Source organism: Neodiprion virginianus, chromosome 5 (assembly GCF_021901495.1).
Source record: "Neodiprion virginianus isolate iyNeoVirg1 chromosome 5, iyNeoVirg1.1, whole genome shotgun sequence".
Taxonomy (NCBI): Eukaryota; Metazoa; Arthropoda; class Insecta; order Hymenoptera; family Diprionidae; genus Neodiprion; species Neodiprion virginianus.
The window spans coordinates 24,869,677-24,893,278 of record NC_060881.1 but is presented as its reverse complement, the minus strand read 5'-3'; the positions used below and the strand labels follow the sequence as shown (position 1 = coordinate 24,893,278).

Genomic DNA, 23,602 nt, shown 5'->3' with positions numbered 1-23,602 from the left:
GGGGGTGAATTCGCACCCCTAACTCGTAGATAATGCGAAATTTTTAGAAGAAAAAAGTTGAGGGTACGAATTCACCCCTAAGTTGAAGGTGTGTTTTTTTTTCGTAATGGCTGTAAATACATCTCAGAATCAATCGGTATTCAAAAACACGTTCGTGATTTTGAAGAATCATTTTTTGAATTTTGCTCCTTTCTGGGAGAAGATTCATTCTTTCTCGTTCCATGTCACCGTGAAATTTCACGACTAATTGAAAATTTCCCTGACTCTTATCTGGTTTCCCCGTTTTTTCCTGAACAGTGAATACCGCGTTTTTAGACTATCTATGTGTGTTTGGAAAAAAACTGCGACACTGCGATTTTCTGAAACTTGGGGTCATCCCACGCCCAGCGGGTATCTCTTGAGTGTTTCGGGATGAATGCATCAGGCTTATACACGGTCCAGTGAAACGTGCATCGAACAAAAGAAATGATTAAGCCAGGGTTTAAAGAGTCGAGTTGAAGTCGATTGCGTTGAGTTTTATGATAAGAATCTCTCCTTGACACAAAAAACAACGAAGAAAAGAAGAAAGTTTTCAAAATCGTAAATTCAAATGAAGAATGCTGTGCTGTTATCAGGTAACGTTCAGGGTCTCAACCTCGACTTATGATTGGCCTTCCAAAAATATGTTAGTTTTATTACTTGTACACGATGACATTTTCAATGTCTCGTCTCGGCATTAGGTACTAAGTTTAACTAAAGGTCAAGGACACTTTTTACTATATTTTTATCAAAAAGCGAACGAACCGTAAATTCTTGGTGCATAAGAAAGAAACGTAACAGTGCAGCGTAATTTATCAGAAGTTAAAACTACAATCCAGCTTTCAGCTGCAGTTAAAGTTTCCAGTCTTTTGTAACATTTGTTTTGTATGCTATATAATGAGACGTTATTTTAATTAGGTACACGACCGGATTTGTTTCAATCACGCTGCGTAATCCTTAACTTTTGTTGTTTTTTGTCTTTGAATGTAGCCACTTACATCAGTTTATAATGCATCGTGACAAAACGCTGAACCACTCCAAGATTAATTGCAGGAGAATCGGAACCGAGTCCCGTCAGGTTTTTACCAACGAATAAAAAAGCTCCCTCTATTTTGAATAGACATAATTTATTCCACGAGCGAAAGCGAGTAATCTTTCTCTTCTTCCCTTCGCAAGAGCCACGTGCTCGATGTTTCACTCGATCCGCGAATCCTAGGCGCTTTCGTCCGCGGATTAAACCGATAACGGGGCTTGAGCTTTCCGGGTTAATTGGCGCTGCACCTTCCTCTGTTCGAACTTATCCGAAGCTCCCTCGACTCAACTTCTAACCGCCCCTGCACCACCACCACCACCACCGCCATCATTATCATCGCGTATCGTTCAGACCGACCAACCAACTGCAAGTTCAACAGCCGAAGGCAGGACGGAAGACTCGACGGACGAAGGAAGGAACCCTTAGGTCGATATTCTACAGAAGTTATACGTGCATGTTGCGTACATACCGATCTAGATGCAATTTATACATACATACATATTTGTTGTGTGCGCGTTCTTGCATTTAAAGCAGACTCTCATCCATCGTTTCTGCGGCACAATATTCTTTCCGTTTCTTTCATTATTTTTTCTCAGTCTGTTTATCTCTTCTTGCATCCCTTCTTTTTTTCTCTTTCATTTTCTTCTCGCTATTTTTACTCGCTATTCGCCACACGATACGTCTCCTCCCTCTCGTTCCGATGCATATTGCCATTTGTTCCCGAAGGATTCTACAACATCTCGCACGTTTCTGTACTGCAGTAGCAGATTACGATTCATTCTATATTTTTCTCCCAGACGTACCAGGTATACGTAGATGTGTGACACAAATATCGAAGAAACGAACACGCGGTAGCTTTTCATTTTTCCTCATATTCCCTGACACATTCATACGTATGTAGGTATATCTGTTCAGATTTCGTGTTTTTTTTTTTTTAAACAACATCCGACAAGTCATAGAAAATCGAACACCGTACAAGTTTTCGCTAAATATTTTACGGTGTTCTTGTTTTTCGCGGTAATTCGAAAATTTGTGTTTTCTTTTCAACGAGCAGGAACAATAAAAAGAAATGCGTTTTTCGAAATCTACTATCCTTGTAGTACTATACATATTGCAGGGAGAATAAGTTGAGCAAAAAGAGACAAGAATTTACACCCCTATGCATAGACGTGTATGAATTTCTTAATTCTCCGCGAAGGGTTGGGCATTGCTTCTTAAAAAGTGGGCGTAGTGTTCTTGCACGTATTCCCATTTCCCCATAGGTAAGAATGCGATGATGCTACTGCGGTGCACACTCGTATATATTAAAAACCCTGACACGGCGTCGTAAACGCCGGAGGTTGGCTGCATGTGCATATAAGAACTGGGGCAAATTCCTGTTATTATTTGATATCAGTAGGAAGAAGGCCGAGAAATTTTCAGCTGTCGTTACCACGCATTCCGGAACTGTGTTTATTTTTCACCATGGCCAAAAAACATCGTTTTGTGTACAGGATGAAAATGAGTTTTGTAGCTATTACGCGAAAAATCTAGTATGTGTTGCCATTCTTTTTTATTATAATTATGGTAACTTTTGAATTCGACGTTGGTGTAATAATAAATATTGATAATAAAGAGATTCATAATTTTGCAACGTCAAAAAAATGTAGTATTGACAACTGTAGTTGTACACTAAATAGTTAGTCGTACCATATCTTCTTGCAATTCGAACAAAATTATCACAGTTTTTGTAGCGTTACAAATTTTAATTGAATAATAAAGAAAATTGTTTTGAGAGTTTTTTTACACTTGTATACAGAGTGAATTCCTAATGACTGCATGGTCCGTCGTCTGCTGAAATTCAACGCGCACGCGCTACAATCCGATAGCGGCTGTTTGCCAGGGGGACCAACTGTCTCTAACCTCAAAAATTTTTATAGCTGTGCTCAATTATCTAGCTACGCAATTTACTGCTCGTGCTGGTTGTAACATCTATTATTCAGGTGCGCAGGCGCTGCTGCGATATGTAGTAAATGCTTTCTCGTTGAGTCAAGGTGTTGTAATTACTCACGTGTTATTCGACGCGTAAGTATAAACACCGAGTGTACAAATACACGTGTAATCTAAGAAAGGTGGCTGTATCTAACCTCAAAAATTTTTACGCGCCACGTTAGTGGCAGTTGTGCTCTAATGAAAATTGTCAAAGTTTTTGAGGTTAGAGAGAGTTGATTAACTCTATGGTGGCGCTGGCCTGGTGGTGAAAATCTCAACAACCCTATTTAGGATAGAACTTGAAATACAGTCAATCAGTTTTGAATTATATCCTAAATAGGACTATTCGGGTTTTCACCACCAGGTGGGCGCCACCATAGAGTTCAAAGGCCAACAGCAATGCGTGTAGTTCCTTATGTATTACACATGAATTTGTATACGCCGCGTTTATCCTTACGCATCGAGTAACACGTGAGTAATTACAATACCTTGACTCAACGAGAAAGCATTTACTGTATTTCCCAGCAGCGCCAGTGCACCTGAATAATAGATGTTACAACAAGCACGAGCAGTAACTTGTCTAACTGTGGTTGCAGTGGTGCTTCTCTAGGTACCTTAAATCTGCCGGTACTGTTCCTACCGCCATGAATCACTACGGCAATCGGGCTTCCCGTTCCTGCTCCTATTGTCTAAATAACGATTATGCTGTTCAACCGATTGTTCAACTTCCTGTTATCGACTGTTTCTGCCGGTCTAGAAGCATCGAGTTCTCCCAGCTCATTGGGCGGAGAGTTAAGAGGGAAATTATTTTCTACATATTACCGCAAGCTGTGATGAAACCGAGTAATAAATATCATAAAAATATATTTATATATTCGTAATATTAGGCTTTAAAATAATTAGTTGAAATGGTTGAATTGAAAAAATAAAACATATGAGGATTGAAGTGAGAATTGTGCGTCATCATTTGAGGAAAATCATTTGTTTCGGTACTGGCCGCCTAAAAATATCTACATCTTCTGCATCGTTAGGCACGAGCTTGCTATTCCAAGAACGAGCAATCTTTGTTATAGAGTCCAGAAATTCACCATTTTCATCAACAAAATGACAAATTCATTTTTTATTCCGCGACGGAGGCACAGAACGTATTTTCGCACAGACATTCTACGTATAATGAGTAATAATATCATCGTAGACTCCGTCGCGGAATGACAGGTGAATTTGTCATTTTTGTTGTCCGGTCGGTAAAAACGCTGTTTGGTTTATCCTCTTGCATCCTGTTAACATAACGAAACGTTGAAACAAAGACAGGAACCATACTGCAGTTTTAGAATGACTTCAAAGGCGTTTAATTAACAAAATATGAGCAAGCAGTTTCACTGTTAATGATATTACAGTTTATCGAATTTCGTAGCGTTATTATACGGCTGCAAAGCAGCAATTTTTCCCAAATTATGCCTGGGCGTTACGTTAACCTTGCAAACTCGGATCAGCTCGTTTCAACAAGACATGCACTCGTATCGCTCAATTATCCTATATTTATACATTGCTATATTTTCGCAGGCAAGGTGGACGAGAAGGCGACCCAACTTCACGCGATAGCCTCGCTCAAAGTTCTCCTCGATGCAACGAGGCCGCAAAACGGAGCGGCGACATCGACAGCCGCGCATTATTCCGGGTCCGCGTCCAAGGAAACGACCCTGCAACTGCAGCAGGGATCGCAGGGGACGACGACGACCACGACGACGACCGCCGGCACGACAGCGGGAATCCAGGAACTTCCTAATGGCGGTATCGCCTCCGGCCTCGACGCCGGCCTCGAGTCGGTAAGACCGACTACATATCGGATTTTGCATTCCGGAATATGGAATTACACGATGCTTGGGGTGTATAGACGGGTCAAAAATGTGTCGAATCAAAAACGTAACGATAGGAAAAATAAACGGAGCAGCCGAAGCTGATCAAGTTAAGTCTGAGTAAAGGGTGGGGTACAGCTTAGACGGTCTAAAAACTTACCTATTTTTAAGATTTTGAAAGAAAACAAAAATTCGTATATCAAGTTTCATTCTATTGATAATTATCCCACTTTATTTGTAACTGACAATGTTACGTGACAACGACGGATTGCGAATTTCCTACAAAAAGTCTAACAAAGAGACAGATTCTTTCTCTATTACGTCAGTTAACGAAAATTTTTGAAAAAACTCATATGTAAAATCGTTATGAATCACACATGTTAAAATTTTGATACGACAGAAGACGCATTATCGTTAATCACAATTGTGCTTTCAAGATTTTTGACAATCTTATCAAGGAATGAATAAATCAGTCCGATAGTGCACAGAATTAGAATCTTGCAATCTTTTGATATAATAATCATGAGGAATGCGAAAATAACTTACACAGTAGGAATCGAAACCCAAAAATAATCAAGAACTTTGTATATCATGATCCGGACGTAAAATATATACTAACAATTGCACCGTGCAGCAAGTCGCGAAGTGGCTTGAAAAGCTCCGCTTGCAATACATATGTACAAAAAAAAAAAGTAAATAAAAAAAAAAGGATGTATGAAATAGCTGCAGATACATAGTACAGATGTACATATGTATATATTATACAGGCCAACTGGCAGGTCTTCTTCTTTCGTTTTTCTCGTTTCATTTCCGTAATTTTTTTTTTTTTTTTCTCTTGTTTTTTACTTTAAAACGAGACGCGAACGAATTCACCAGCCAGGAAGGAAGGATGGAGCAAACGGGGAGGGGGGGGGGGGGTTTAAAGTAGAAGAGGGAGGGTGAGAATCTGCTCGGCAATCGCATCGCAGCGGATGTTCGCTAATCGATTGCCGAAAATTGGGAATCGCTTGAAGCTTTTCGTGATATTAGCTCGCTGCAGACTGCAGACTGCAGACGTCGCGATGCGGGTCGGCCTGACTTTGCCACTGCATCCGAAAAGCTTTGTCTATTCGCGAATGAAAGAGGTAGCGAGCGAGTCTTTTCATTTTTAAAGAGTGGCTTATGCACGGTATACGTAGTCAACATATATCCTTACATGCTTGTAAACGGAACTGAGTCAATGCTGACCAAACGTAACGACTGACTAAACGACCGAATGACTCGCCGTTACGTCATTTTCAAGCTTGATATAAAATTCAAGATCTTGGGACTTACATGCTGGAAGGGATGGAGAACCGGTTACCGGAATTCCTTGCCGGAGTGTCTGACTCGGGAATTTTATCTCGCAGGGTGAAGAGGACGAGTCACCAGAAGCTCTGGACATGGGGTGGCCGAGCAACAATCGGAAAAGGCTGACGTACATCTTGGTTGCACCAATTCTCTTCCCATTGTGGCTGACGTTGCCAGACACTCGCACACCTAGAGGTAAATAAAAAAAATAAAAAGCATCGACGATTTTATCAGTCTGTAGAAAACCGCTACGATTTCATCTGGATAACATTTATTCTTGACTCAACTAGATCTGACTAGATATTTAAACGATCGTATGTCGATCTGTTCGTACATTTATATCTTATAGATATATGTCTATGGTACGTGTGACTCAAACACGTATTCAGGATATCCTCACATGGAGAGACTGAGTTAACTCCTTTCAAAGAATAATTGTCGTGCATTACTTCAAGCATTTTCTCGAATTCTTACATTGCGGGATTCTTTGACTTGTATTAGAAGTCAAAGCAAATATCTCTTTCGCAAGAAGAAAAGGAGATTTTTACCGATTGCATCTTTTTGTTTTGTACCGACAAGTGGGTAAAAGTGGCAAGTTGTACAGATCGAGTATTTTTTCGAATGTGGTAAAAGAAGGAGGAATGACTGGTAGCACTGCAGTCCTCTGGAAGGATTCCAAAACCACCGAAGCTTACGGCACTTTCCAAAGCGAAGCATCCAGCCAGCCAGCCAGTCAGCCAATCAGCCAGTATAAGCGTCTGACTGATCGAACCGTCAATGGAAACAGCGATCACTTGAAAACCGCTTACCGTCCTCTCTTTCCTACTTTTGCTACCTATGTACGTTTGTAAAAAATTTACTCACCGATTCTCATCGACGCAGGTAAGAAGTTTTTTGCGGTGACGTTCATCGGTTCAATATTCTGGATCGCCGCGTACTCTTACCTGATGGTTTGGTGGGCCAACGTCGCCGGTGACACGGTACGAATACCGCCGGAAGTGATGGGCCTGACGTTCCTAGCCGCTGGTACGAGCATCCCGGACTTGATAACCAGCGTGATCGTTGCCAGGAAGGGTTTCGGTGACATGGCCGTGTCCAGTTCGGTCGGCAGCAATATATTCGACGTTACTGTCGGGTGAGCTGCTTCATTTTATCCGCACTACTGTCACTTCCTGCAGGGTGTCCAGCACCAGTAGCACCAGCAGCAGCAGCTTTCATACCTTCGTTTGCATTACGCGACGGACGTTGAATAGCTGCGACAAAAATTCACCGTCGAATTTAGTACAACGATACGGATTTCCCATGATAATTGTTTTCCGTTTTACTACGTCAATGGTTGACGATCGAGACTATTCCGTGACGATTTCGGGAAACTGAACACCTCGGTGCGCATGTTCCAAGTTTTTCGACTGTTTAGACAGGCCTGCCAACTCTGCATGTCTGATTGGGCCTCGACGAGAACTGTCAATTAAGGCAAGCGTTTCGAGGTTATGTTGACTATAATGCAGATCCGTCAAATTTTTCATCGTAATGTAACGTCGAGACACTTGCGATTTTTTATGGATCGCGTCTGGCCGCAATTGAGTTGGTCAGCCTGACAATCAGCGGACGAAAAACTCGGCTTGTATTGGTCGGATCTGCCAATGGAATCACGTGGTTTCACGCATGCGCGTTCGGGTGTTTGATTTCTTGAGTATAAGAGATTTCGGAAAGAAACCCAAACGACTATGAGAAAGGGTATTATGATAATCGTTTATGGATCCGTAAAGTTCTTTTGACAGGGTTTTCCAAAACACAGATTTTACACTGCTAAAGCTGGACGTCTTGAATAATACTTTTTACTAAATGATAAATGACAATGAACGTATTAAAATTTAACATTATAATGTTTACATATTAATATTGAAACCACCTCAACTATGAGCCTTTCATTCTTTTTCTCCTTTTTCTTCCTCTTCTTCTTCTTCTTCTTCTTCTTCTTCTTCTTCTTATTTTCTGATATGATTTATCATTCTTCTTCCCGTTCTCCGCGAAGACTTCCGGTGCCGTGGCTCCTCTACGGTCTGATATACGGTAAGCCGGTGGAGGTGAACTCGGTCGGCATGGTTTGCAGCATAGCGATCCTGTTCTGCATGCTGATATTCGTGATATTGAGCATCGCCTGTTTCCGGTGGCGGATGAACAAGGGCCTTGGTTTCACCATGTTCCTTCTGTACTTCGTATTCGTCGCGGTATCGCTGATGTTCGAATATGAGGTCTTCGTCTGCCCGGTATAGGAAACTGACGGAATCATCTCGGCCAATCAACCGAATCAACCGAATCAACCAACCAACGAACCAGCCAACCACCCAACCAACCGATCATCATCGCCAACAACCTTCCGACCCTGCTTACATAGCCGTCTTCGAAACAACCGCAATTGCTGTATGTACATATGTATAAACACGTATCGATTAATTGATTCAATTATGTATGTATATATTAATATATATACATACCTATGTGCGTGTGCTTGCGTGTGTGTGCGTGTGTGTACGTCTGTGTGCGCATGTATAGTGTGAATGGAGCACGATCCGTGGTACACTTATGTTACGTTGTGTGTGTGCGCTGACATGTGCATGCGTATATATACATATTATATATATATATCAAGGAAAAGAGAGGATAATCTAACCACACCAAACTATGATTATATATCGTGCGCATACATACGTGGTATGTTGTTGTTGTTGTTGTTGTTGTTATTATTATGAATATTATCATTAATATTCAAATCTATAACACAATCAACATAAATTATTATTATTATTGTTATTATTATTAATATTGTTGTTGTTGTTGTTATTATCATTATAATTATCGTCCATATTAGGTACATTATTTACTTGACTTGTACGATATTTGGGGCGAACCATTGCACGACATACAATCGCGCATGTAAAGATAGACAAACAGAGAGAGAGAGAGTTAGACAGACCTAGAGACACACTTGGCCGCATTCGGCATTAAGAAATCAGCCATCGCTGTTCTAACGCAGTGAATACAATTTGTACGTACCTACGTATCCCGCCTATGCGTATACCTGTAACCCAAATCGTGGATACACACAAATAGCTACAGTACGTCTGTATTAGCCAATTTATTATATGTATGTACCGTATTATCATACATATACGTAGACAAGAGGAATATAAAGCGGGGTAGAGAGAGAGAGAGAGATAGATAGAGAGAGAGAGCGCGAGAGCGAGGCGCAGTGAACCACCCCTGCAGGTATCGATTCGACGGTGCGGTGCTTTTGCCGGCGGCGGGGTGGTTCGATCGCTAGGAGTTTCCTTAACCGAGAACGAAAAAGAGAGACAGAGAGAGAGAGAGAGAGAGAGAGAGAGAATATAGAGAGAGAGGGGAGAGGGAGAGAAAATGAGGCAGCGAACCGAGGGGCGCAACCGCAGCTTTAACCTTGAATCGGAAGGTTTTGTGAGATGGCGGGGGGGGGGGGGGGGGGGGGGGTGGAACTGCTGGTAGATATACCTAACCTCTCGGGAAAAATTAAACACGTTTGTGTTTGTTGTATTTTTATGGTGTTTTTTGTTGTTTTTTTTTTTTTGTTGTTTTTTTCTTGTTGATTTTCTTTTCGAAAATTTTTCCTTTTCGAAACCTTCCGTTTCACCTTTCTCTATACGCGGTGCACGCTGCGTTGAAAAGAAATATTTGGATAATCCTGATAATGTATATTTACGAGGGATCCAGATCTTGAGGGGAGTGAATACTGTTCTGTAACTTTTATTCGTTCTTGTCAGTTTTAGTTTTTTTTCTCTCTCTCTCTCTCTCGTTTTTCCCTTAAGCGATTTTGTTACGACCTCAAAATTTTAAATTTACTTATTTGACGGCAAAGTTGTGCGGAAAAACCATTCGCATATTATTACAGCTCGGTAATTGAGATTTAGATTGATAAAAGGAATCAGCTGTTGGAATTTATGCATGGTTTTATAAACCAATATACCGCGTGCGTGTTTGAAAAATTCTATTTGGAAAATGAAACATTCGAGCGTCATGCGTTTCTATATGTATATATACGCAATAAGGCAGCCATAGTGAAAAATAAAAATTATACGAAACAAAATCTAGAGAAAAGAGAAATTCACTTTTATATCAATTATTGTACCACGTGATTAATTTTATGTAGCGTATTGTAACAATTAATACGCTTTTTTATTTTCGTTTTCTCCACGCTAGACGATTTCTATCCCGATAATAATAATAATAATGATAATAATGGTGTTAGTAATAATAGTATTAATAATAATAATAATAATAATAATAATAATAATAACTCTAATTGCCTCCAAAGTTAAAAGATTATTACTTATTAAATTCCACATTGTTTACATTGCGTTAATCTTACAATGAACACCGATGAAAATAAATTTAACAATTAACCCACGTCAGGTGCATGTATCATACTGCATTGTATACTGTAAACACCTACCTAACGTGACGTCGACGAAATAATTTTCATACGCATAGAAATGTAGAGAAGATAATACTACAATAATAATAATAATAATAATACTAACAATAATAATGATAATAAAGAAAAATTATAACCAGTGAACAAAATTACGATAGATAAAAAAGAAAAAAGCAAGAATTTACCGAACAACAAAGTTAATCACGATAAAAATACTAGTAACGGTGATAATAATAATGATAAAATCAACAACAACTACGACAAGAATAATGAAATATTTAAGTACGTTAACGCAAGTATAAAATTAAATTACAATGAAACGTTAAATCATAAAGTGTTATCGTACATTGCATAATAATTATTCTGTAGTGAAAGACACAAACACACACACACATACATATATATATATATATATATATATATATATATATATATATATATATATATATATATATATACACACACACACACACACACACATGCCTAGACGCGGCCTATTAGCTTTTCGATGTAGAGATACAAAATTTGATTAAATAACAAATAAATTAATTAAACATAGGATTAACGATATTAATAATATATACCTTACAACACCCGCGCAGACGTACGCAATACAGCCTGCATATTATGTATACATATATACACACATATATTCATTATACGTATGTATATTATTATATATCATGTATAGGTATATATCTATATATATATATATCTATATATATATATATATGTATATATAAAACAGAATGACCATAATTAAATATTAATATATCAAATTTATAATTATTAAATCGTATAATAATAATAATAATAATAATAATAATAATAATAATAATAATAATAATAATAATAATAATAATAATAATAATAATGATAACGATAACGATAGTAGTAATAACGTAGTGGACATTTCAGAGTGAAGTTATAACGTAGAACGAAAGTAAACTTAAGGTTTTAAGTACATAATTGCATCATGTATAAAAATATTCCCCAATTCTCATACTTTTCTCTAAAATAGTTTTCGGTTTTTCTCAACGTTTTGTAACGTAAGGTTGATCGCTTAATCCCCGACTATCTATTTTTTTTTTTTTTTTCTCCATACCATTAAACACGTACATCTGAAACGATTTTATCGTTTCTTTTCTGCCTGAACGTTATGTAACGCATATTACGGTATATAAACTGTTACCAAAACGATTGAAACAAAAATAAAAAAAAAAAAAAAAAGAGTCACGGGCACTCCATCGTTTCGTATTACGTAGAAAAAATACGTATATATTACTTTATTGAGTACAGTAACCATGTAATAAAGACTAACGTAGACCGTTAGACAAGTATATTATAAATAATTATAAATAATTATACACACCCTTGTAGGGTGTAATCTATAAAACGTATATTGACGGAGTATTGCGCACGTGAACGATATATATATAAATACATGTATATCAAAAGGTACCTTTGGCCGTTGGTAAGAGCGAATTTTTTTTACGCGGTGTAAATAATATGCGACAAATGGTGTGAAAAAAATTGGACATCTTGCAGATTGTATCGATTTTTACCTAAAAGTTTTTCGAACGGTTAAAACTGAGAAATGTTTTCAATTCTATGCCTCATCTATACCCACGGGATAATTTTCCTTTTACTTACGAATTGTGCGCAGCGAGTTTTTCTCACTTTCCCGAAACTAAAAAATTTTTATTGAATAAAAATCTATACTTTCCATTAATTTTCTTAAAGAGTCGCAGCCGTACATCGACTTATATAGTTTTCAGGTATCATTATGTTGACAAGTTACGAATACGTGAATTTGCAAATGAAAAAATGGATAACACTGGAATAATAAAAGAAAACATTTTTAACAGTTCAAATACTTTACCCGCAAGAGATCTTTTAATTATCGAATAATATAAAAAAAATTCACAAATATTTCATTTATAACCGCCTCTTAATAGAGTTGACAAAATTTTCGTCTCTTTGAATTCACACGTGTACTCTCACGGTAAGAAAAAAAAAAAAGAAAAAGAAAAAAACAAAATAAAATAAACAAACAAGCATCGCGTTCACGCTGTGTAAAATACTTTCTATTTTTTTATTTTTTTATTTTCTTATTTTTTCATCAAATTATCAATCGTTGAAGATGAGTACAATTTGTACATCTGTTTCACGTTCGTAATATTCCCGCATATACTTACTATATACAGGCTATAGAGATGATGCACAATACGATCTTCCCGATGTATCGATAACGAGAATATATGTAGTAAATATATGTATATATACATATAGATCCACACACTCACACACACACACACACACACACACACATGTACACAATAAAAATATGTATACATATGCATATTGTGTAAAATTGCTGCGTTATTATTATTATTATAACAGCGATTGCGAACTGTACGATAGTGCTGCTCACAGACCGAGACGCGTATCGAGGGTGAATATACGCGTGGAAACGAAAAAAAAACGGTAATATTCAGGATTTTTTGATTTTTTTTTACAGGGAAATTATCGGAATTAACGGATAGTTTAATTTTTCTCGTCGAGAATATACGTACATTTTCGAAAATATTTTCAATTGTTCCGAATCAATGAATGAACGTGACTGCAAATTCGCTGAAAATCGGTAAAAAAAAAAACTGATAACCAAAACATTTCGAAAAACCACCGAATCGGTTGGCTTGAAGTTTCTTACGGTTATTGTATACGTAATTATTCGACAAGTGTCATGAGATTTTATTTTTCCGATGCTTGGTTTTTGGTTTTCCTTTTTTTAGGCAAAATGTTGAAGAATTTTTTTGCTACGTTCGTTTCAAGCGGTTGTCATTTTGTCGGAAATCGATAGTTTTCCAAATCGGTTATGATAGTAGTATTTATTTCAATATCCAGTTTCGTTTTCTTTCTTTCTTTTTTTTTTAGTTGAAATGATTTTCGGTATCTGGCACCCTTTTGGAAAATTTTTTTACGACACTCCGTCGATATTTTTAATCAAAGAAAGTTGGAGATATTTTGGGAAACGCATATTTTTAACTAGAAAAAAACCCGGTCCGATAGTTCCAATAGTTTTGCTGAAATAAATTCCGGAATGTGATTTTTTTTTTTTTTTCGTTTCCAGGTGAATATTCCCCCTTAATATGGCTTAGAAACGGGTCGAAAGTCCGCAAATCATGTACCCTTCGTCGGATCTCCGTACGTGTTCCGTTTGATCGATTACAAATACTTTAGCAATGGTTATATACAGAGGTTAATAACACACGGCCGTAATTCTCCATGGAGAAAAATGGAAGAGGAGAATTAAAAAGGGCTGTCGGTATCTGTAACCAAAAGTTAAGAAAAACGGTTGAGAAAAAAACTGTTTCTTCCTTTGCAGCGTAGTTACTTTTGTCTAGGCCTTTTTTTAATCCCTCCTTTCAATTATTTACATAAACCTAGAAAGCCAGGTGTTAGAAAATGCGGTCTTTGTAAGACTGGTAACAATGAATACAATTTTTTTTTTTTTTTCACGCCATGACCATAGAGCTCCAAGATACGATTTGACATTTAAAAAATTCAGGATTTATCCAATAATAATCATCATAATAATTGGCAGAAGTGACATAGACGTGAATTCTGGAAAAGAAGGTTTGATCTCGATTTTTTTCATCTTCGTGCTTCTTGTCATTTTTTTGTTTTTTTTTTTGTTTTTGTTTCTTTTTTACTCCAAAATTGAAATCCGGAGAGAATCGTTGTGTACATGCGACGCGTTACAAAATAATACAACAAGCACGTACGACATACAATTTGTACTCTGTATTTTACAATTAGATAAATAAAGGAGACAAAAAGAAAATAGTCAGAGAGGTATAGAAAGAATTAATACATACTTAAAGTAATAACAATTCTAAAAATGAACGCGCGTTTAAGCTTTACATCTACATTATTATAAACATAGAATATATATATATATATATATATATATATATATATATATATATATAGACACGTAGGGACGAAGGCGCGGAATGAGAAAAAAAAAACGGGGGCGGGGTGCGTGATAAGTTGATTTATATAAAATATGTGTACGTATAATGATGTGTAAAAAACGAAAAGACGCGTGGTGGTGGTAAAAAAGAACGAGAGAAAATGAAGAAAAGAATTTATTGCTTGGAATGAATTACAAGTGAATGTAGATAACCGGCTGAAAATTACATAAAAAATAGAGAAATAATCCGCGTGAGGGTAAAGAAGATTCGAGTGTTTAAAAAATGATGGCGTGCAGTCGGGTTGAAAAATGGATAGAGATAAATCGAAGGAAAATTTAAGCAAAGAAAGAAGACGTGAAAAGTATGAACATATTGTGTTTGTATAATATATCTATCCAATATCTTATATACGGTATATTTGTACGAAGCACGAACGCACATATCAAAAAAAGCGATGCTGAGAATAATAAATTGTTCATATTATAAATAGTGTATAATTACATTATTAGGATAGATTATTAATTAATAGAAGAATAAAATGATAAACATGACGAAAACATAAATAAATTTTAGGACGAACTTTGTATGTGATTACTTTCAATATCATTACGATTTTCAATTATCGTCTCTTAATTTACGTACGTTCGACTCGTTATCTCGCACGTTGTTCTTTAACCAAAGAGTTTCCAGAGATTTTTAAAAAAATATTACAACCATTTTTTTCCTTTCATTCTTTCGAAATGGTGAAATGCGGGAGAGTCAAAAAACTTGCTGATCGGAGTGAAAGATGAGCTTGGAAACGAGAGAGAAAAAAAAAAAAAAGTGATTCGATAAAGGTGCAGAGATATATATGTAGCTCCATATAGTTGGAATACTGTATTATCATTGAATACATATTACGTATTTGTGTAATGGATAAAATGAGAGAAGGAAGAAGCGGTTCCGCCCAGTCGGCAATAATTATTATTGCAATTTGCATAAAGTGTGTGCGTTTATAGATATTAGCTGGTAGTATGATAATATACCGCTAGTCACACATTAACTAGATATTATAGACGAATGAAAGAGAAATTTACAAAATATATATGAAATGTATCGTTGAAAAAAATCTTTTATAAGTATAATACATGAATTGATGAATCGATAGAGGCTGCTGTATGATAAAAGAACGATATATCTTGCATTTAGAAAGAAAATTTCTTCCTCTTTTCATTTCACCTCAAACATGATCTGAACCAACTTCGAATATCCGGTAAATATTTATGATAAATAAATTCAGGATTACTTTTCGAGCAGTTTCTTCTTCGGTTAAAGATATTATTATCATTACTATTACTGTTATTGTTGTTATTATTGTTATTGTTATCATTATTGTCATTTTGTTTTTCAACCAATCGCTGTGAGGTCCCAAATTTATATAATAATCGCGAATAAGTATGTAAAATTTCTATAGATACGTGTTAAAAATCAAACTTTTCAACGACCACTTTTTCCATACGTATATAAATGTATATATATATAGTGGGGTGGTCCTCAAAAAGGTCATTTTTGAAATTCGGTTGTCTCTCCTTCTACATCGGCTCCAAATAATTCAAAAATAATTTCCCAATTTTTCCAGATTCTCATCTCAACTCTGACCTGTGCAGCCACAGGATTGATTTTCCTATTTAACCCTTTCGAGGGAACAATAAATATACCAAACGGATTTCGATGAAATTTTATACAGCGGGGTTTTTTTGGTCGCTCATTACGAATCTGAACTATAAATTTCGAAATTCAAAATGGCGGGTACAAGACGGCAACGTCGAGTGACTTTTAGGATTCTTGTCTGCCACATTGGATCCGCCATTTTGAATTTCGAAATTTATAGTTCAGATTCGTAATCAGCGACCCAAGAAATCATTTTGCATAAAATTTCATCGAAATTTGTTTTTTTAGATTTATTGTTCTCTTGAAAAGGATTCATTCAATTATGAAATCAAGATTCTTACGGCATGGATTCGGATAAAAATCTGAAAAAATTGGGGAATTATTTTTGAATTATTTGGACTTTTTAAGGAACGCCCTAAATTATATATACACGTATATACCTATATATATATATACAGCGCGAAGTTTGTGCTGCACTATTTCCGGGTTATGCGTGATAGACCAGCCTGTCTAGTTATATTATTCGATTCTCATCGTATAAACGACTCGCTCACGGATTGGGCAGAATAAAAGAGAGAGCCGAAAAATCGCAAAATGAAGTGAAAGAAAATTTTATATTAGCAAACTGTCGTTTAACTAAAAAACTTAAATAGTATGTGCATAATAGGTACTTATACGTGTAATATTAATAGTCGCGTTATAAGCTGTAATTGTAGAATTGAGGAGGTGATGATGAATACAAAGCAGCAAGAGAAAGAGTTGTAAAATAAATCAGTTGATAAACAAAAGCAAATAATACAGTTTAACGTGACGCGTAAGAGACAAAAAAAAAAAAAAAATATTTAAGAAAATCAATAAAATGAAACCAAAAACACGTCGCGTTAATTGTAATTCGCGGTACACCAAATATCGATCATTATTATAATCATATGATATAAACTAATCGATATATCACATATTATATACATTATATAATAAAAGAAAACCTGACGCATATATACGCAAATTTTACGACACAGGTATACATATATGTAATATATGTATGTATGACCACAATAACGGAAAACTAAATTTATATACATACATCTGTTACATATTTCCGTGTAATTATAAAGTAATAAAGAATACGATAACGTATAAATTATAAAGATTATACAGGCAGCGGAAGCAGCAGAAGCAGCAGCAGCATCATATATATATATATATATATATATAATACATGAGATAACGTAAAGCACTACAATAACATAATATTATACATACGAACGATATCATTATATACAAAACTTTTTACGAAATATAAGGATAGGTATATAGATTATATATACCTATAATACCATAATAAGAATAATAATGATAATGAGAAAAGTAGAGAATTATTGTAATAACAATGTTATTATACATATACTTATACACGTATGTGTTGAGGTCGAGAGTAAAAAATTCAAATTGATAAATGAATAAATAATAATAATAATAATAATAACAACAAAAACAACAACAACAACAAAAATAACAATAACAATAAGGCATCTATACATAAAAATAAGATTAAGGTTAAGGAATATATGAAAAAATATCTCCATATTATAACATAGCTAAATGTTGATGTCTACCCTTACATTAATCTAGAGCATTGTAGGATACTATGTAGCTATGATAGAAAATATACATAGATTCATATATTATATACACGATATGTTATACAAATTATACATGTATCTATATATAATATATACATACGTATAAGTTAATTAATTATAGAAGTTCCGAATATTACATATTAATTAGGGGGGCGCGTGCAAGTGTAGACGAGGCAAAGAAAAACAAAATTACACACACGCACACACACACACACACACACACACACACACACACACACACACACATTGTATTTACACAAAAATAATAATCAGTATATCGACCTACGTACATATTGAAATGTAAAACGAGTGCAGCGTGGCAGGGATGTAAATTATACGCATTTATGTACATACATACAATTGCAGCGTGTGTTATATGTATATACGTATCTGTTGTTGAAACTTTAGGTTTTTGAACAATTTGAGCGGTGAATATAAATGAATAAACAGAGGAGAGAAGAGGAGAAGAAAACTCGATGAGTAGAGCAAAGGAGCATTAGAGATTTGTATATATATATATATATATACATGGACGTATATATATATATATATATGTAAAGATAATAGAATTTGCATTGAATAACAGATGTTAAAAGGTAGTATGTTGTGTTGAGCACGCTATTTTTTACAACAACTGTGATGGAAAGCTTGATTTGAGAAGCATCGAAGGTGCCACTTACAGTGTGGCTGAAATTAAGGTTAGGCAATTTGCGTTCAACGAAACGGTGCGGAAAATTGAGTTGTCCGATAGTGCGCATGCGTCAAAGAAGGCCCTAGTGTGTAAAATATAGAATTCTGCTCGTGCGCATTCGCTAATCTTGTTTTGTCGCATGGGGCGCATTACGCACGCTACGCGAGCATCGAAAAACGAACTTTTCAAAGCGGGTGTTGGAAAAAAAAACATTCATACACCTAGATAATGTTTTAATAGACAGTTGCAAAACGCGTAGATACATATATACATATCCATACATATTACGTACGGTACGTTTTCTTTTTCATTCTTCCCATTTAAACTGATCAATGAACGTAGAGAAAACACTGAAACTATTTGTTTATTTATCTATATTCTACATTATTGCAGTTATATTTTCGTTTTCCAGATATCCTTTACTCTACGTACAATCGATGACGAATCTTTGCAATAATTGCTTATCCATAGTTTAAAACTGTTTCGGAAAGTTGTACTTTTGTAACAATTATTACTTGTTGCTGTTATTGTGATTATTATTATTGATGTTAATGCAATTTTTGTTGTTGTTGGTGACGCCGACGTGAATAATACGAAAATGGGAAAAGTTTCGATGATAAAGTTTAATTGGAAAAAGTTGGTGAATACGAAATTATTATTGGAAAAAATCACGATTTATATCTAGACACACACACACGCGCGCACACACACTCGCACACACATGGGACAATAATATACTTCAAGTCACCCTTGATGTTTTACGACTTTGTTTGCATACGTTAGTTCGTTTCTACATCTTCTTGTTTTTTGGTACCAAGTAAAAACAAAAAGAAAACAAGAAAAAAAAAAAAGAAAGACGAAAACGAAAATGAAAAAACAATATAACACACCTGCCGCACGAGAAGCGTGGTGTTTTTCTTTCGCGTGATAAATAACGAAAAGAGATTTTAAACAATCTACTAAAACTATCTAAGCAACCTGTATTGCATCTATTTATATATCTCTATTCGACCTATCTAATCTAGCTGCCTACCTATTCTATTTGCGTATATGAGACAAAAATAAAATAAAAAAACAAGACGAGAAATAAAGTTGAAAAAAAAAAAATTAAAACAAAAACAATAAAAATTTAAAAAAAAAAACAAAAAACATAAAAAACAAACAAACAAGAAAACGATTAATTGTTTCAATACATCGAAATGTAAATTCAGAAATTACGGCTAGTACGTAAAAACCGTACGTAGTGATTGAAGTGAAGACGACTGAATTGTCCGATAAAAACAAAATTTCCTATATTATTAATCGCGATAATTTCACAAATTATTCTTGTAGAAATAACTACATAAGTAATTGTAATCGTTATGCGTTCGAAGTCGATTTCATAGGCCGAGGAGAAAAAAAGAAAAAAATAAATAAATAAATAAAGTAAATAAACACGTATAAATACAGGGGTGATCGGTTTTAATCGCCCGAAATCGAATATCCTGAGAAACGAAAAGAGATTGTGGGAGAAAAATTTTTATGCAAAACTTTAGCGAGATCAGCTGCTGATGTCTAAATCAGCTGTTGGTTAATAAAAAAAAAAAATATCAAAAATGTGCATCATTTACCACCTTAAAACCCTCCGAGTTTTTGCATAAAGTTTTTTCGCATATCCTTCGTTTTTTTTCATGCAATATTCGTCTCGGGTGATTGAAATTAACCACCCTGTACGTTATACGCAGGCGATATTGTCGATAAAAAAAAAAAATGATGATAATATAGGAAATGTTGTTTTCATTTTTCAGGTATCGCGACAACGTTGGAATCATCGTAAGGCGAAAAATAAATAGAGAAGAAAATATACCGCAGTCACGTACTGCGCTCACGCAGGCCAACTGACTAACTAACTAACTTACTCACGTGAAATAATAAACAATAAATCGATGCTCACATCGAGATCCGAATAAGATTATCTCACGCATTACTTGCGTCACTGCAGTCTGTAGTAAAATAACGTAGAATTTTGATAAATCGAGCCAACAAACAGGCAACTTTTCCTCCTGCGGTCAAGAGCAAAACGGAATATCCATTGACGTGACGATTAGAAAGAAATTTTTAATTTTGAACAGAAAATAAAATGAAAATAAATTTAAAAAAAAAAAAAAAAAAAAAAAAAAAAACAACGTGAATAAAATTGAATGAGTTAATCATACGCGTGTATAAAAATAAAATTCTAATACTCATCTATTGTACCTATCCTAGGTATCCACATGATATGAATGATATATCGACTTCGCGACTCGCATAATGATACATGCCACTATGATTTGATTACAAAAAAAAAAAACAAAAAAACAAAAAAAAAAAGCCAATTCTTATTATACCTTGTTATACATACATCTCCTAGACATTTCGCCTAAAGTGTATATAATATACCTATATTACTATACCTACAACTGTACACGATGCAAAACTTATATTCATAATCTAAATTCACCGATTATATTCATTCTTACCCGTTACATGAGGATTATCACCGTCAGCGGTTGAATTCAAATTTATTGAGAGATGAAGGCAAAAATCGAGAACAAAAAAAATTTACTCATCATTCCGTAACATTGTCTGCTATCGCTATACGCTACAGATTTGACTAGAAGAATATTATCAACAAATACATTACGTGTTGCATAAATATACTTGATGCGTACTTAAAAAAAAAAAAAACATTATTATCATTATTATCGTTATTATTGTTGTTGTTGTCGTTATTGTTATTATTATTATTATTATTATTATTATCTCATTATTGTCAAATTATACTGCAAAGTATTATCTATCACACTCTACACATGCATGCATACGTGTGTATATATATGCTGCATAAATTCTTAACGCATATGCGTACATACATATAATATGTATATTAATTTGCTTTGGTAGGTATGTATTGTTATTACAGCTATACGTACGTACGAAGTGTATGGTAATAATAATAACAACAACAAAAATAACAATGATAGTAACACAATTGGTATATTATATGTGAACACGAAATGGATTTCGTGGATACGTATGCTCGAAATATATTTATATGCGTATAACTTTTACCTTCAACTATATCATGTTATATTATGCATTATATACTACATAGCTGTATGAATAATGTAAAGAAAATTAGTGAAGAAGGCGAGAAAGAGAGAATATGGAGAAAGGGAGTGAGAGAGTGATAAACAAGGAGCAAAAGAACCATCCTCCCCCTGTCACTTGGCTCTGTGTATAATTCCTGTATTGTTTTAGCGTCGAGATTGATTCTCGAGACGTTTAAAGAAGTTTAAAAAATTTTTAAATCTAATCCTCCGACACGAACAAACAGAAACACACAGAGACACACGTACGCGAACACAGTAAACACATAGCAAGCACACATTATACATAGCATAATATATATATATAATATATATATAATAATATATATATATATATATATATATATATATATATATGTATGTATATGTATGCAGAATCTTAAGCTCGACCTACGATTTATAGCTTTTATTATAAATACATAATATTGTTGTTATTATTGCCATTATATTATAATTGTTACTATAATTAGATTGTTGAAGCGTTGTTGCAGTTTGTTATATCAATAGATATTATTAGTATACCGAACATCTCTTGATTCATTCATTTTACTTGGTGCACGCATTTGTCACGTAACGTTTACATTCCCCCTCCCCCCTCGACTCACGACGTTTTTCATTCATCGATATTACAATTATTCTTATTACCGTTATTATCATTTCATTGGAATATTCTCTTCGAGGTCCGTTGAAAATCACTATAGCTTTTCATCTCGACCTATCCACAAATACTTGAATGCAACGCGGCAGGTACGTTTCGTGTCTTTTTCACTCACGCGTTTAAGGTTTTTTTTTTTCCTTCTCTTTCTATTACGACAACCATCCAACGAATCCCAAATATATTCGTTGACCTTCCCCTTCCTCTTGTCCTCTTACGATTGTTAGTTGTAAATGTCTAAGAAAAGAAAAGATCGAGAAAAGAGCAAATGCGATGCCGTGGTCGGCAGGAAAATCCACGAACGCGGGAAGAAAATAATGATCGAGAGAAAAACAAAGAAAAAAAAAAAAAAGGAAGACATCGACTCTAAAACTACTTACGTTCGTGAATAAAATCAAATATCTAGATGATAATAACTCGACTTACGAATGAAATTTTCCAGATCATTGTCAATCAAATATTCACTATATATTCATCGTAATGTAGAGTTTCTTTCTCTAAACGAAACACCGACACCGCATGATATATGAAAGAAAGAAGAAGTATAAAGTATGAGGAAAGTGCTTTTTTTTTTTTTTATCGAATAGTGAAATTTGCAAAGAAGAAAAGGAAGAAGAGGATGCAGGAGAAGGAGGTTGCGGTGAAACGGCAGTATTGCATACTATGAATATACATAATTATATGTATCTATGTGTGTATGCATTTATGTATATACATACGTATTGTGTATAGTCGATAATAGAAGAGTACAATTTTCAGTATTTTTTTCCATCGAAGTGCGTATTCGTTACTTTCACGATCTCCCTGTTACACGATATATAATTGTAAATGTGATTTGTACGGTTTGAATATGACGGGAGAAAAAGTAGAGATGAAAAAAAAAAACGTTTTTTACGACTTGATGTTATACTCGGTAGTTTGTCGGTATAGTAAATAAATATAGAAAGAAGTGAGAAGAAAATTTCAAAGGGATAAACTAACGTGTTAAAAGAAATGAAATTAATATTGAAAAAATAAAAATCACGGTAGTTACAATAATCGAAGAAATTAAGTAAACTCTACCACGAAAATTAACTCGTTTCGTACAATTTACGAACAACACTTTAATATAAATTCATCTAATGACGATGTTGTGCGAATCTAAAAATTTTCAATTCCAATTTATTATACAAATGTATGG

The 23,602-nt window shown here is 34.9% G+C and overlaps 1 protein-coding gene across 7 annotated transcripts in view; it reads left to right on the top strand.

Moving 5' to 3' along the window:
* The window catches only part of LOC124304338 (sodium/potassium/calcium exchanger Nckx30C), a 44,603-nt gene extending 23,649 nt beyond the window's left edge, over positions 1-20,954 (top strand). For 6 of the 7 annotated variants that reach the window (XM_046762387.1, XM_046762385.1, XM_046762384.1 and 3 more), the window contains 5 exons: positions 4,586-4,848; positions 6,267-6,402; positions 7,090-7,342; positions 8,243-8,631; positions 20,427-20,954. In XM_046762387.1, coding sequence (XP_046618343.1) covers positions 4,586-4,848; positions 6,267-6,402; positions 7,090-7,342; positions 8,243-8,483 — 893 coding nt within the window. In that variant the 3' untranslated portion in view covers positions 8,484-8,631; positions 20,427-20,954. Of the gene's footprint in view, positions 1-4,585; positions 4,849-6,266; positions 6,403-6,840; positions 7,062-7,089; positions 7,343-8,242; positions 8,632-20,426 lie in introns of those variants that run through there. The other variant, XM_046762386.1, reaches the window with a different exon arrangement.
* Positions 20,955-23,602: the final 2,648 nt, after the last annotated feature.